Source organism: Nicotiana attenuata, unplaced genomic scaffold (genome assembly GCF_001879085.1).
Source record: "Nicotiana attenuata strain UT unplaced genomic scaffold, NIATTr2, whole genome shotgun sequence".
NCBI lineage: Eukaryota > Viridiplantae > Streptophyta > Magnoliopsida > Solanales > Solanaceae > Nicotiana > Nicotiana attenuata.
The window spans coordinates 240,562-257,468 of NW_017670975.1; the positions used below are offsets into that span (position 1 = coordinate 240,562).

General features: G+C 40.5%; 1 protein-coding gene across 1 annotated transcript; it reads right to left on the reverse strand.

Moving 5' to 3' along the window:
• Positions 1-6,213: 6,213 nt before the first annotated feature.
• Positions 6,214-16,658, reverse strand: LOC109244961 (quinone oxidoreductase 1). The gene is made up of 5 exons (XM_019412134.1): positions 16,405-16,658; positions 15,794-15,935; positions 14,727-14,953; positions 7,111-7,368; positions 6,214-6,757 (listed from the first exon to the last, which is right to left on the reverse strand). The coding sequence occupies exons 1-5, from the start codon at positions 16,609-16,611 to the stop codon at positions 6,437-6,439; spliced, it is 1,155 nt and encodes a 384-aa protein (XP_019267679.1). The 5' UTR covers positions 16,612-16,658; the 3' UTR covers positions 6,214-6,436.
• Between the last annotated feature and the right edge of the window lie 249 nt (positions 16,659-16,907).

Sequence of the window (16,907 nt, forward strand, 5' to 3'; positions counted from 1 at the left end):
ACTCCAAAGGAGGATGCAACACTCTACTTGTATCTGTCCGTGTCCGAGGTAGCGGTAAGTGGCGTGTTGGTTCGAGAAGAGCAAGATATGCAATTTCCTGTCTATTACGTGAGTCGGACCCTAGGAGATGCTGAAACCAGGTACCCACATTTGGAAAAGTTAGCTCTTGCATTAATAAGCACATCTAGGAAATTAAAACCATATTTTCAATGCCATCCTATATGTGTACTAACTACATACCCGCTTCGAAATGTCTTGCATAAGCCCGAATTATCGGGCAGATTGGCCAAGTGGGCCATCGAACTTGGAGGATATGATATCGAATATCAGCCTCGAACGGCTATCAAGTCTCAAATTTTGGCAGACTTCGTGGCCGACTTCGCGCCTGCCCTCGTATCCGGAGTAGAAAAGGAACTCTTGCTAAAAATGGGTACGTCATCGGGGGTTTGGACCCTCTTCACAGACGGTGCCTCGAATGTGAAAGGATCCGGGCTCGGCATCATTTTGAAATCGCCTACGGGCACTGTTATTAGGAAATCTATCAAAACTTCTAAATTGACTAACAATGAGGCCGAGTATGAGGCCATGATTGCAGGTCTTGAACTAGCCAAGGGCCTTGGAGCAGAGGTCATCGAGGCAAAGTGTGATTCCCTTTTGGTAGTATATCATGTAAACGGAAGCTTCGAGGTTCGAGCTGATCGAATTCAAAGGTACTTAGACAAACTTCAAATGACATCGCACCACTTCAAGGAACGGACACTGGACCATGTACCTCGAGAACAGAATAGCGAGGCCGAAGCACTTGCAAACATGGGGTCATCGGTCAAAGAAGACGATATCGTCCCAGGGGCTGTCGTCCAGCTATCGAAGTCGGTGGTCGAAGAAGGCCATGCAGAGATTAATTCAACAAGTTTAACGTGGGATTGGAGGAATAAGTACATCGATTACTTGAAGCATGGGAAGCTCCCTGCGGACCCAAAATAGTCAAGAACACTTCGAGCCAAAGCAGCTCGATTCTCGCTCGATGAAAATGGAATGTTGTATAGAAGAACCTTCGATGGACCACTGGCAGTGTGCTTGAGACCCGGGGACACTGATTATGTACTACGGGAAATCCACGAGGGCACCTGTGGGAACCATTCTGGTACAGACTCTCTGGTTCGCAAGGTGATTAGGGCAGGATATTATTGGGATAGCATGGAAAAGGATACCAAGGAGTTCATTCGGAAGTGTGATAAATGCCAGAGATTTGCACCAATAATCCATCGACCCGGTGAACAACTCCACTCGGTCCTATCCCCATGGCCATTCATGAAATGGGGGATGAACATCGTCGGCTCCCTACCAACGGCGCCAGGTAAAGCTAGATTTATTTTGTTTATGACTGACTACTTCTCGAAATGGGTTGAAGCGCAGGCCTTCGAGAAGGTAAGAGAAAAAGAAGTCATCGACTTCATATGGGACCACATCATATGTCGGTTCGGGATACCCGCCGAGATAGCATGAGACAATGAAGTAGTTCATTGGCAGCAAAGTGACAAAATTCCTTGAGGACCATAAAATCAAAAGGATTCTATCAACACCTTACCACCCAAGCGCAAATGGTCAGGCTGAGTCCACAAACAAAACCATCATTCGAAACTTAAAGAAAAGGTTAGATGATGCTAAGAGGAAATGGAGAGAAGTATTACCCGAGGTGCTATGGGCATATCGAACAAATTCGAAGTCGAGCACGGGGGAGACCCCATTTTCTTTGGTATACGGATCCGAAACATTGATCCCAGTCGAAGTCGGGGAACCTAGCGTCAGGTTTCAGCATGCCACCGAGGACTCAAATCACGAAGCTATGAACACTTCTCTCGAACTACTCGATGAAAAATGTGAGGCAGCATTAATTCGAATGGCCGCGCAAAAACAAAAGATCGAAAGGTATTACAATAGAAGGACGAAGCTTCGATATTTCAGAGTCAGGGACACAGTCCTAAGGAAAGTCACTCTCAACACTCAAAACCCAAACGAAGGGAAGCTAGGTCCCAATTGGGAAGGACCGTACCGTGTCCTCGGAGTCATAGGGAAAGGATCCTACAAACTTAGCACAATGGAAGGCGAGCAACTACCAAACAATTGGAATATATCAATGCTCAAGCGATATAACTGCCTGAGGTACTCGACCTTTACCCCCCCCCCCCCTTCTATTTGTATTTAAAACTAACTCCTTGCAGATGTTCGATTGGAGACATCGAGGCATCTCCCAGCTCGAAGACCTTGAAAGCATGCGTTCCACTCTTTTTCCCTTAGATCGGGTTTTATCCCAAATGTGTTTTACCGGCAAGGTTTTTAACGAGGCAACACCTATATGCTACCTAAGGAACATTCAACAAGTATTCAAGGCTTCTTTTCAATCAACCCCGAATACTGGGGGGCATCACCCTTGGAGGTTACACTTTTGAGAAAGATATTTCGCGCCTAAGAGGGCCTCGATAGGAGAACTTTGTAATGGGTCAAACGGTCAAATGAACCGTGTCCATATAGAATAATCGAGCCCCGACAGCAAAACATGTACACATGTACCAATTCTGTTAATATCAAAACACTTGGTGTTACAAAAAAGTCTACCATTACATGAACTCTACATCCTACGGGAAACGGCTTAAGAGCCAAAATGTAAAAGCACCCCGAATACTTGGGGACTGTCATCGAAAATTCGAATTAATAAGACCTCAAAGAGGCACCCCCTTGAAACAAAGGCCAAGGCCAATATTCTCGGGGACTAACTTCTCGAACAAGTTCGGAAAATTATCGGGAAACAAGTCCAAGTGACATACCCGAAGGCTACGGCCATACTAAAGACTACGGTTATATAAAGGCTACGGCCAAATAATGCGGCTCGGAGACGTCCGACTTCCGCTATAAATTAAAGGCCTTCAAACACTTTGTAAAAACCGGTTAAATCAGGCTACCCTCGGCAAAAGCAAAATATAAAGGGCTTCGATAAATTCAGCCCTCGAAAATCCAAGGGCTTCAATAACATCGGCCTTCGGAAATACCTCAAGAGGTATTCGATTATGTTTACACAAATAAATTATTAATAAGGTTCTGATATGTCGAGCCTTCGAAAAAACCTACGGGTACAAAAAACACATGCTAAGGCATAATTAAATTTTCACTAAGTCTTTTAAGCCGAAATGAGGAAAAAATTATATAGCCATTCTAAGAGGCCGAATCGGCCCAACTTAAAGAGCCTAAGGGCCGATGTATAAGAGCCCAAGGGCCAACCTAAAGAGCCTAAGGGCCGATGTATAAGAGCCTAAGGGCCAACTTCGAAAGGCCTAAGGGCTATCCTTATTACAAATTCGAGCAAATACCCGCTCGACTGCAAAGTCCAAGGGCTACCCGAGTTGGAGAAATTTCTCACTCGGGGACTATAAAAAGATCTAAGGATTAACTTCATTTCGAGATTTCGCCCTCACCTAACTCGGGCTCGGGATTCACGATGTTTCGAGTTCACATTTAAGCTTAGCTCGAGGATTAACGAGAACCTCGAGGGGTATTATATTGATTAATTGAAAATCTAAGGGTTTATTATGTCCCGAGCTCGATATTTGGGCTAGCCATTGAAATCATATAATCGAGTCTTTTACGAATAAAGGTAGAATAAAATTCAGCATGGACCGAAAGTTATACAAGGATCCTTTCATACTTCCAAGAAATGTTTACAAAGTACTACGACACCCACGAAGGATACTTACACAGGAAGAAAGAAGCAAAAAACAAAAGCCAAAAAACCTAATCTACTTCTAAGACCACGTCCTCGAGAACATCGTCTTCGGAAATCCTTTTCTCGGGGGCACCATTTTAGGTCCTTGGAAACGTTTATATAGGGCAGGAGGCCCTTGATGGATGTATTTATATCTCCAGCAGCCGAGATTGAGCATTCCATTGAAGTTTTGGGCCACAATACATTGAGAAAGAGCAAGCAAAAAAGGAAAAAACCAAAAGGGGTTACGAGATGCATGAACAACAGTCCAAGAGTGTTCATCCTCGGAACTCTGTTCCGGTGTGGGATGCAAAAGTTAGTAGATAATAGTGCCACCTCATTCCATGAAAAGCAAAAGGAATGAAGCGCCACACCAGGTTGAAGTTAAGAGAGATGAGCAGCAGTGTAAAGTTCGCATATCTTTTGATACGGGAGGGATTCAGTGCCTTTCTCCCATTGTCTTGAGCCGAAGCTTTGAAAAAGGAAGCCTTGGCGTAACTGATAAAGTTGCTGCCATGTGACCTTGTGGTCATAGTTTTGAACCATAGAAATGGGTGATTAGAGGAAGAGGTAGAAAAGGGAAAAGACTAAAAGTAGATGAAGAAGGAATAAGTGTAGCTTGTGTTCAGTCAAGTAACTTCTTATTTATAGGAAGCTAACGACGGAACCGGCGACACAAGTGGCCGACAAAGGCTGAAACGCATTGGACGTTTTGGGACAGCATGCTGACATGACATTTCCGGTCACTTCAAGCGCCAACGTCACGGGCATGATGTAGGCTCGGGAAGATCGAGGTTCAAATCGTTTCTTATCATCTTATTCTAAGAAACGCGGGAACTTATTTGTATACGGTCAAAATCAAGGAGCTCATTTCGAAGTCTTAAATTGGGCTATGAGTACGAGTTCGGGCGACTCGAAGAAAGGGTCGGACCCGGCTGAAGGACGCACACCACGAGTAAGCAGATCGAAGGCCTGGCACGACCTACATCGAGGGCAGTACAGTCTCGAAGGCACTCAAGAAAGAGCGGAAATTTTTCAAGGACACGTGGATTAGGGCATAAATTATAGGATAAGTTTGTATGAAATAGTACAAGTCCGTACTAGGTCGTTATACAGCTGTACCAATAGAATTTTTTATCATGATTGGAAATGTACCATATTAGGGTTTTCTCCTCTTATATAAAGGGGACCCCAATAATTTGTAAGAAACACATTATTCACTGCAATAGAACATTTTACCCTGCTTTCCTTGTTTAACGTGCTCAACAATTGTTTTTCAGCTTTATTGTCTTTACTTTATTGTTCATACTTTATTGTTCTTAGCTGACCTCGAGGTCCCTGGGATAATCAAGCTCGAGGCCCCTATTGCTCCAACAACACTGATTTGGTTCACCAATTCTTCTTACTTAAGCTTAATATTACTTGTATAATCACTAGTATTAGAATATATCACATATCTTTAAAACCACAAATTATTTTTAATTGTCACTCACATTTTTCGAGGTAAACACTGAGACAACCATCATTGGAACTTCTCTCCCCATAGAAGCGAAAGGGAAGTTTGAAATCTGATCCTTTTTATGTAATTGTGGGAGAATAGGAGATTTACATAGCAATTGTGAAGTCGATACGAGATTATTCCTCATAAGGATGATGAGTTATATTTGAAAAAGGACTAGTCAAATATCGATAGAGAAAAAAATAGATGCTTTGTAGTATGAATCTAAAATTAGTTTGCAATCTAGAGCAAAGACACTAATTATCTAAATCAATTATCCATCTTGGAATGTTCAAGCAATATTTTAATTTTTTTTTTTATCTACGTACTTGGTGAATACATGCAATTAAAAATTTATCATTTAAAAGATGCTTTATAACAGTTGATAAGCGATATATGTGCAAAGCACGTACTACATAAAGACAAGTATATATATCATTATATAGTAATACTTGAGATTTTTGGGGCCTTAAAAATTTGGGGGCTTAGAGCCGCCCTTGGGTTAAAGAAGGAAGAGCTTCTACAGCTGAAGGAAACATTTGGTTAAGAACCTGATTAGTTTGACTTATTTCTACAGGAAAGGATCTAAATCCGTCATAAACGTGCTTCATGCAACTGACAAAACATCTGAAGGAGATGATAGCAGTTTAAAAACGGACAATTACAAGGGGATCAATTCCAATTCCCTTTTCATTGGCACACTTCCAAAGTCTAAAAAGAGAAATTCAACTCCGAGGTAATATCATTGGTGCTAAAATTCCAATAAAGCACCAAAAGTCGCTTGAGTGCCATTTCACTACGACCTAGAGTATATGCTATGGTAGAGAACTCCAGTCAGTAAAATTATTTGTACAGGACCTTGAATCGTTCAACCTGCAATTCTGTAACATTACCGTAAACCGAGATTCCACCATAATTTGAGCCTAAAGAAGCTGTCACTCTCGGAATAAGCTGGGAAGAAACTAAAAGAACTAATATCATGACATTCACTTACTGATGGCTGGAAATTCGACATGCAACATCCACGCAAATACAAAAAATATAATGGGAAGTGAAAATCGACAAAGAATGTACAAAAATATTTATTATGGTTCAGCTCAGCACTTCGTCTCAGAATTATATAGACTTGAAATCCGCCATGCCCATTCATACATTTCATGTGGGATCAGTACCAAAGTAGACTACTTCTGCTCACCATCTGGAATCAGGACAACTGATCCAGATGTTTTCCTGCTCTCAAGGTCAGCATGTGCTTGTGCTGCTTGAGACAAGGGATAAGTATGATTGACACGGACACGTAAGACACCTGATGCAGCATTTGCAAATACCTCTCCAGCAGTTTCCAGTAGTTCATCCCTCGTTATTGTGTAATGCATCATGCTCGGCCTTGTCAGAAATAGCGATTTCGCTGCAAGAGCTGATAAAGGTACTGGATCTGGTAAGCCAGATGACTGCCCGAAACTCACCATGTATCCACGAGTTTTTAAGCAGTCTAATGAACCCTGATGAAAAAAAAATCCTAATTAAAGGCTACTCAGGAACAGGCATAAATGCAACAGATACTTTCTAATCATGGTCACCGAGTCTGGGCCTATCCGTGTTTTCCTGCTCATTCTCTTTCTGACGTAAAGATGTCGCGTTCAATTTGCCTTGAGAAGTTGGAATGCAAGTTCTCATTATCCTTAAATAGATTTCGATCTCCAACATTTAGAAAGATTGTGATAAATTCAAACCCAAACCTACATGAACAAACTTCACCATTCTGATGAAACTATTGCTTTTTTTTTTTTTTGCTAGCTCTTATAAGTGAATTGCAACTAACTTGTTGAAAAAGAACGAATTTAAATGCCAATACCTGAAAGGTATCTTTCCCAACAGAATCATAGACAACTTCAACTCCTTGGCCAGATGTGATCTCATTGACACGAGTGACAAAATCCTCTTCCTTGTATATTATGACATGATGACACCCATCATCTTTTGCTTGGGCTGCCTTCTCTTTAGTTGATACAGTCCCAATGACTGTAGCACCAAGGGCATTTGCCCATTGGCACAATAGGGAGCCAACTCCACCTGCTGCAGCATGAACAAGTACTGTGTGCCCATGTTCAACCTGTAATACGATGCAACACAGTATAATTTGACGAAAATAAAATTATTTTAATGTATGGAGGGGACTTCAATGTATGTAGATATGAGATTGAAAGACTCAATTGTTCCAGAAGATCCACAGCTATGAGGAACTTCACAGAAACTATTTTGGATCTCCAATTAATTGATCTACCTCTTCACGGGGCACAATACACCTGGTCAAGGGGAGAAGACATTCTACAGGCATCGAGGATAGACAGATTTTTGTTTCTGCAGAGTGGGAAGAGAGCTTCAAAGCAATCAAGCAACTGGCTCTTCCAAGACCAATTTCAGACCATAGGCCATTGTTGTTGGAGTGTGGAGAATGGGATTCTACACATTCCTATTTCAAGTTTGAAAACATGTGGTTACAACAAGAAGGGTTCATAGACATGTTGAAAGGTTGGTGGCAGGGTTACATGATAAGGGGTAGTCCGGATTTCATTCTCTCTCAGAAAATGAGGAATCTGAAAAAGGACATCTCCAATTGGAACAAGGAAACCTTTGGCAAGCTGGAAGTCAGGAGAAACAGAGCATTGGAAGAACTAGCTGCATTAGAACACATCACAGAAAATAGAATCGCAGTACAATCTGAAAAGCAGAAGATCTGGAGTTTAAAAGTGGAACTGGAGGAACTAGCCAAAGCTGAAGAAACATTTTGGAGACAAAAATCAAGGTGTCAATGGTTAAAAGAGGGTGACAGGAACACAAAGTACTCCAATCAATTGCCAACTCTCACAGAAGATTCAACAATATCGACAAGCTCCGGGTGGATGATGAATTAATAGAAGACAAGGCAAAAGTCAAAGAAGAGATTCTGAGCTTCTATCAGAACCTGTACACAGAGAATGAGAGATGGAGACCTACAGCTAATTTTGAAGAAGTTGCTACACTTTCAGGGGAAGACAGGGAGATGCTAGAGAAAGCCTTTGACGAAGAAGAAGTGCATAATGTTATTCTTTCATGTGCCCCACATAAAGCTCCAGGTCCAGATAGCTTCACATTGGCTTTTTTCCAAAAATCCTGGGAGTTTATCAAACCAGAGGTGATAGGGGCTCTCAACCATTTCCATCAGCAATGTTACTGTAAGGCCCCGTGAAAATATGTACTCAAAACCTAGTAGCTCGTAGTGCCCAGTTCCGAGTATGTGTTAGGAATGTGTTCGGACCCTTTGTACTAATCTAAGCATTTAAAAATCAAGAATCAAAGTTTTCCAGAAAAGTGCTATTATACGGTTCAGAGTGCGGTCGCAAATCAAGTATGCGGACCGCATTTCTATCGCAAAGTGAGTCAGTGTGTTAGTCAAATTTGAGGTCAAAATGCGGTCCATTATGCGATCGCATAACCGATATGCGGACCGCATAGCCGTCGCATAATCATCTTGGAAGTTTGTAAAGGGCAGTTATGTGGTGCATTATGCAACCGCAGAACGTGCATGCGGACCGCATTTCTGCCGCAAACCCAGACAGAAGGGTCAGATTCTTGGAGCACTTTTGCGGTCTATTCTGCGGGCCGCATTTCTTCTTTGCGATCGCATACCTGACTCGGGGCTCCTATTTTTCTAAATTTTAAACCCGACCTCTTCTTCAATAAAACACCCTAACCCCTCATTTTAACATATTTTCTGAACAAACTAGAGAGAGGGGAGAGAGTTCTTGAGAGAGGAAGTCCTACCTTCATCAATTTGATTCTTCAAAGTCACCGGGCTGGGAAATTTCAAGCAATTGTCTTCGTCTCTGTTCTTGCAGGTAAATTACCCAGCCCTTTTTCATTGGTTTTCGGATTTAAACAAAAAGGGGATTCTCATGCATTGATTCTTGAAAATAAAAGTTGAAAACATACATGCATGTTCTTTAATACCTAAAATCTAGTAAAAAGAATTGGGTAGGAGTATAAATTTGCAAAAGGGGCGATTGATAACCTAAATAAAGTTCGGGTAGTAATTGTGAACTTCAATTCTAAGATATACGTGTTAACTTGTGAACTAGATTGTCGGTACTAGGTTGTTGGTGAGCCGAAGTAGAAGTAAAAAGGGAAATTCGATTCCAGGTATGTATGGCTAACTTTGACCTTTGTAAAGTCACCTTGTTTGGTGTACGAGTATTTGGTATGTGATACCTATGTGGACTATTTGTGAATTCTTGTGATTGATATGCCTTGAACGTTGTTGGTTAAGTCTCCCGATGTAATGGTGTGAGTAAATGGCAACAAACCAAGTGTGTGTGTGAATGTGTTTATGTGGTAAAAGCTGTGTAAAAAATGATGGAAAGAAATCATGATTGATGCAATTGAAACAACTGTGATAATATCGTATGTGACTTGTCGTGGGCAATTATCGTTGTGACTTAAATTGTATGCGGGCTGTTGTATATGATGGAAATGGTATTGATGGTTATGAAAATTCTTTGTGATTTGTTGTTGTTGTCGTGTGAAAGGTGATTTGTTGTTGTTGTCGTGTGAAATGTGATTTGTTGTTGTTGTTGTGTGAAATGTGATTGTTCGGTGGGATCGGGTTGCGCGCCGCAACACGAAGTAATAAGGGTGGCCGAGGTAATAAGGGTGGAAAAGTGATCATAATCACTATTGAAATGAAAATATGAGAAAGTTGTGAAATCATTGATGTGATGAAATAATGTTGATTGGGGAAAAGGAGAGATTGTGAAACTTGTTTGGCTTTGGTTGTTCCTTTCATGTGCATTTGATTGTTGATTCTATTACTGTTTGTTATCTGCGTATTGATTGATTCTACTTGGGGTAAAGTTTGTTCATACATACCAGTACAATTCAAATGTACTGACGTCCCTTTTGCCGGGGGCGCTACATTCGTGTTATGATTGTCGGTGGTTCTATAGTAGGTACTCCAGTCCACCGACAGTAGCACTCCTTCACTTCCCGTCAGCTGAATTGGTGAGCCCCTTTCCTCTCGGGGCCCTGCGTGGCTCGTGCCGCTTTTCTTCCCGGAGTCTTATTTTTGGTATTTGTGTATGGTATAGCCGGAGCCTTGTTACCGGCAAGTATTATAAAACTCTTTTGTATCCTTAGAGGCTCCGTAGACAGGAAACGTGGCTATGTACTTATGTATCTTGTATTTGGACAGTGTAACTTGTAAACCTCGCTAAGTAACCATATATGTTATGTATAGTTCGTAAAAAGGTGTTTTAATTATAAATGGCTATTCCCTTTGATTAATGAGTAATGAAAACACGGGGTAGCACGTGGGATAGGAAAGGCACCCAGGTCTGCTTGATTGGGGCTACCCGGTCGAGTGCCGGTCGCGCCCCTCGGTTTTGGGGCGTGACAGTTACATGGTGAGATCATGCAATGCTTCTTTCATTGCCTTGATCCCTAAAAAGAAAGGGGCAATTGAGCTCAAAGACTATAGGCCAATAAGCCTTATTGGAAGTGTTTATAAGATTGTGGCCAAGTTGCTAGCAGAAAGGCTGAAGAAGGTTATTGGTAAACTTGTGTCCTGTCACCAGAATGCCTTCATCAAACATAGACAGATCACAAATGCAGCACTTATAGCTAATGAGACTTTAGATTGGAGGATTAAAACTGGGGATCCTGGTATTATGTGCAAGCTGGACATAGAGAAGGCTTTTGACAAACTGAACTGGTCCTATCTAATCTCTATACTGAGGAAGATGGGATTTGGAGACAAATGGATAAGGTGGATCAGATTCAGCATCTCAACAGTGAAGTACTCAGTTTTAGTCAATAGGGAACCAGTGGGCTTCTTCTCCCCTCAAAGAGGGATCAGGCAGGGAGACCCGCTCTCCCCTTTCCTGTTCATTCTAGCCATGGAGGGACTAAGCAAGATGCTAGAAAAAGCCAGAGAAATGCAGTGGATTCAGGGATTCAAAGTAGGCTCCAATATTGGGAACTCAATCACTATTTCTCACCTATTATATGCTGATGATACTTTGATCTTCTGTGAGGCAGATAAGTCGCAAGTTATGTACCTGAACCTCACTCTTCTCCTCTTTGAAGCTCTGTCAGGGTTACATGTAAATGTGCTGAAAAGCATAATTTACCCTATCAATCAAGTGCCTAATTTGGAGGAGCTGGCAGGCATTATGGGTTGCAGCATTGGGACTCTACCTACAACATACTTGGGCCTACCATTGGGTGCTAAGTTCAAAAACTGTGAGGTATGGAATGGGATCATTGGAAAATTTGAGAAGAGACTAACCTCCTGGCAGCTTCAATATATATCCATGGGTGGCATAACTCTCATCAACAGTGTGCTTGAAAGCATACCAACATACTTCATGTCATTGTTTCCCATTCCAAAGAAAGTACTAAAGCAATTGGATAGAATCAGGAGAAACTTCCTATGGGAGGGAAATAGCAACACCCACAAATTTCATCTGATAAAGTGGGACAAAGTCACTCAGCCGAAATGCAATGGAGGATTGGGAGTTAGAGATCTAGCAGCCCACAATAAATGCCTATTAATGAAGTGGCTTTGGGGATTTGACATGGGAGGATCAAGCCTATGGAAGGAAGTGATCACTGCGAAGCATGGCAAAAGAGATAACTGGAGCACTAAAAGTTCTAATGCACCTTACGGTGTGGGTCCTTGGAAGTACATCAGTAAATTGGGGAGTGAATTTTTCCATTGCATCCACTTCAAACCAGGCAATGGGGCTCGCATAAGATTCTGGAAAGATAAATGGCTAAACAAATCTTCACTCATGGATGAGTTTCCTAGCCTATATCAGATTGCTCTACACCAGAATTCCTCTATAGCTCAAAACAGAAATGGTAGCAACTGGGATGTTCACTTTAGAAGAGCAGTGCAAGACTGGGAAATTGATAGCCTATTTGATTTGCTAGCAAAAGTGGAGGGGTACAATATTGATGTGAGCCAACCAGATACCATATGCTGGGGAAGCAAGGGCACCTTCACGGTAAAAGAATGCTACAGGCAAACTGATTCCAAGAACCAGGTGTTAGATGCATGGCCCTGGAAGTTAATATGGAAGACTAAACTGCCTATCAAAGTCATTTGCCACAACTGGATTGCCCTCAATGAGGCTTGCTTAACTCAAAACAACCTCAATAGAAGAGGTTTCCAGTTGGTCAACAGGTGTTATCTATGTCTGAGAGATGCAGAAACTGTCAACCACCTGTTTTTGCATTGCCCTGTGGCTTTTGACCTTTGGAATATGTTCCTTTGCATTTTTGGCTTGATTTGGGTCATGCCACAGAATATGAAAGAGGCACACTTGAGCTGGAGTTTAAGGAGAGTTGACAAGACCATAAAAAAATCTGGTTGATGACCCCTGGTGCTATATTTTGGTGTTTATGGAATGAAAGGAATAGAAGATGTTTTGATGGAATCTCAACTCCAATTCACACTCTCAAAGCTAATTGCCTACTCAATCTTTTTTGTTGGACTAAATGAGCTTCTGTAATTAGCACTGACCAATTTTTGGACTTTGTTAGCTCCCTGGTCTTAGATTGACACTGTAAAGGGAGCTACAATTCTTATTTTTTCTTTTTTCTGCATTTCATTACTTCTGTAACTTGCATCTCCTTGATGCGTTTTGCTAATGAAACACCTTATTTTATCAAAAAAAAAAATTGATGAAAATAAAGAATCTATATTAGTTTGTAATTAAGAAACTAAGAGAGAGAAGAAACAATTCAACTAAAAAGGATTTAAAAAGTGATAAAGTTTCAACTAAACAGAAATGGATGGATAATATCCTAAACATTACATGCCAAAATCATGTAAAGGTCATTTCTTTTCCTATCTGTTCGTTGGTCTCTTAATTCAGTTAGTAATGCTGCAAAATCACTGCTCTGGGAAGCAGAGATGGTTCATGTTCAGCATGTTGGATTTATAACATGCTATTTTTTATTTTTTTCATGACGGTGGTTTTATGGGCCAGGTTGCGAGCATCTCAACTAAGGGTACCTGCTACCTCCAACCAGCACAGATACCAGGTAACTCTAGTCACCAAGACTTGGGCATATGAGAAGAAATCAACTAGTATTTTTTTACCTCCGCTAGGATATGAACCAAAGACCTCATGGTTCTCCTCCGACTTTATTGATCACTTGGCCAAACCCTTGGGTTATAGCATACTATTCTACAAACTCTGACGGCGTCAACCTTCAAATTTAGTATAAAAGTATTTGCCCCCCTTCCCATGGTCCGGGATTTCCAAGGGATTCTGAAAATCTCTAACAATTCAATTTATGGGGTACCTGACAGGCTGACACTGATCAGGAGAGATCGTAGATACCATATGTTAACCACTTAACCTTTTAGAGAACTAGAAACTAGTAAAACCATGCACTCATGATAAAACGTATACCATGACCTTCAAGGTTTCGAACAATTCATTTTTTTTCTTTATTTTTTATTTCCTGATGTTTTTCCTGCTACACTAACTAGCTGCAAACAATCAATTAAAAGAAACAGGAAGTTAAAGAATATCAGCCACCCGACAGCTCCCCAAAGTTGCTCGGGTACTGAGAATATCAGGATCTTAGAAGAAGCATAGCCATCCAGAGCACAAATCTGCCAAATAGCTGGAGTAAAAAATGGAGTAGGGACTATACTTATGTCTTTGTAATGCATAGAGGATACATAGTTTTAATGTCCTTGTCTTCTATTTCTCTCGTTATCTCAAAAAAATTTATACAAAAAGAAATGCTCAGGGGAAAATTTAGAAGTTGGAAAGTCTTCAAAAAGTAGAAGAGGAAAAGATCCATAATCATCTGTAGTATGCTCATCTAGATAGCTAGCCCTCAACTCCTAAATCACACCTAGACATACCACTGGACATGCCTTTTACTTCTTCAAGTTGTAGTTACTCATGCATTAACTATGAGAAACACGATGCTATTGTCAAAAACCATAGGATCTAGCAACCTGCTGGATCACCAAACTATAGATTGGCTTACTTAATAAAAGAATCTCCATCACGGGATGTACATCTAATTGCTAATCATCCATTAGTAGTGCAGTCAATATCTGAAGGTTGAATTTCCACAAATAAGAGTTGATCAAATAGTATTGAGTATCTTCCCTAAAAATGGTCCTTGTATTATGATCGCACTGATTAACATGTAGATAAAATATTCATAAATCATAAAACAACACTCCATCATGCCCGTTTAAGAGTTCTTAAAGCTTGTAATTGTATGCTAATGAATGTTAATGGATGAGGACTTTTTCTGCACTGCATAATCCAAATCATCTAGTTTGTAATATAAGCAAATTATCCAGTTTGTAATATAAGCATGCCCCGTTCAACCAAAGGAGGTAACGATGAAAAAAGAAAGAAAGGAAACTGGGCTGCTGTAAATCTATGATTTACGTACTTTGAAGCAGCGGCGCAGTAGGAACTGAGCAGTCATGCCTTTGAGAAGTACGGATGCTGCAACAGTGGGCTCAATAGAGGGAGGAACAGGCACAACTTTATCGGCAGGAAGGATCTGTTCCTCAGCATATGCACCCATAGGATTGCCAGCATATGCAACAATGTCTCCAACTTTCCTCCCCGTCAATCCGGGACCAACAGCTGTCACAACCCCTACGGCCTCCATACCTGACACAAAGAATTTAATCCCAACTGAATGCTACCTACATAATACTTCTATCATCTTCTACACTTTATCAACAAATAAAAATAACTTCTACCATCTTCTATAACTCCATATGTAAGAATCTAGCGTGTCCCAAGAAACGAGAAAAGAAGTTGAACCATACAAATACACACGGATGATAACTAGATGCACACACAAAAAATCCTTCTCTAGACGAAACAAGAATCACCATTGAAGTGCCAATGGTAATAATGAGAAGTACATGGCCTGTCCTTTTTTTTGGCTGGACAAGTATACGGACCGGTCTTGTGGTAAAGCAGAATCTTTATGCATCTAATTTACTTCGCCTCTTTATTGCCTGTGAATCATCGACTAAATTGCAGATCTGCAGTACCGAAAAACTAGTTTTGAAGTGGATAACGAGTTAGGCTGTGAGTGGACGGGCATAGTAATCGACGAAATGCTTCAGGGAATTGAAACTCAACATATATCCAGAGATTCCGGTATAGGGGAACTTCCATATAGAGAATACCTATTTAACTTTCAATAAACAACATATCGTCCCATGCGTAGTGGAGAAATTCATGCCAAAGCAGATGCAGGCTTTTCTTTTTGCATATGATGCAGTTCTAAAGTTAATCATAACCAGCAGAAGATATTCAAATTAATGGATGCCTCAAACCAGTGGGCTACAATTGAGAAGGGGGTTTAATGTATATCTTCAATTTAAAAATAGGATCTTGACACATATAACACGTATTTCCAATCGCAAAAGTTCAGGAAGAGACCTTGAAACATCATATAGAAGAAGAAAATAATTTACAGAGATAAGTGATAAACACCTGGTGTAAAGGGAAGTGCAGCAGCTTTATAAACTCCTTTTCGGAAATATACATCAATGAAGTTGAGGCCAATGGCCTTATTTTTCACCTTGATCTCTCCATCCTTTGGTTCTCCTACTTGGACGTCCTCCCATTTGAGAACCTACATAAGAAGTGGCCTTGTCGTTAATATTTATTCACCTGCTACCCTCAAAACACATAAAAATAAAATTAAAAACTTCAACTAAGAACTTACACACTAAAAATTAGCCGGATGTCCAAAGAACAAAAAACATCAAGTAATTAAGTTGAAGTTTTAAACATGAATATCACAGCAGAGCCGGATAAAGGCAAAAACAAACATCTTTTAGCAAAATATACTTATAATCTCCTTTCTGCCTAGTGCTTTTGTACCTGATGCAATAGACGAGGTGCAGGGAAGCTACAATTGTTATTTAACACACACACAAAAAAAAAAAGGTAGCCTCAAAACACTATCGAGTGGCCCCAACCCAGATATTATCATTTATCAGTATAGGATCATGAATTAAAATCACAGCATTTGATCTTTTTCTTTTGACGATATGACTAAAATTAAAGATAAATGGACAAAAAATGTAAAGAGATTAAACCTCAGGGCCACCAAGTTCATGAACTCTAATAGCTTTGACCATTGTTGGTGCTGCTGCTGCTGAGTGAGCTCTTACTGCTAAGGGAATACACTTGATTTTATGATTACTGGTTGTATTTCTGGTCAGTCGACTAGATATGAAAGACTCTGGTAGAAGAAGATTGTGACAGTGCTGAAAAGCAAACGGTGTTATTCTTGAAAAACTCATAATGTATATGTAAGCAAAACATATAAATCGGGGTGGACAGGGACAGATCAGCACCATTTTGTCCCTGAAGAGTTAGGAGGATGTAAACACCGAAATACCCCTCACAAAACCCAAGCCCAATTTTAGGGGGCCCATTTGAGACTATTTTACTTGAGAAAATGACCCTCTCAAAATAATAGCCGCTCTCAAAATAATAGCCGAAAAATATATATTTATATATAAACATTTTGTATGTTATATACAAAAATTATGTAAATTTTATATATTTTTTTGGCTACCAAATATAAATAATTTCT

What these genes read in the sequence shown, in the direction of transcription:
- LOC109244961 (XM_019412134.1), bottom strand. Translation starts at nt 16,611, where the DNA reads ATGAGTTTTTCAAGAATAACACCGTTTGCTTTTCAGCACTGTCACAAT. An exon ending in ATGAACTTGGTGGCCCTGAG is followed by an intron (nt 15,936 to 16,404) that starts GTTTAATCTCTT and finishes CTTCTTATGTAG; the next exon opens with GTTCTCAAATGGGAGGACGT. An exon ending in TACTGCGCCGCTGCTTCAAA is followed by an intron (nt 7,369 to 14,726) that starts GTACGTAAATCA and finishes ATCGTATTACAG; the next exon opens with GTTGAACATGGGCACACAGT.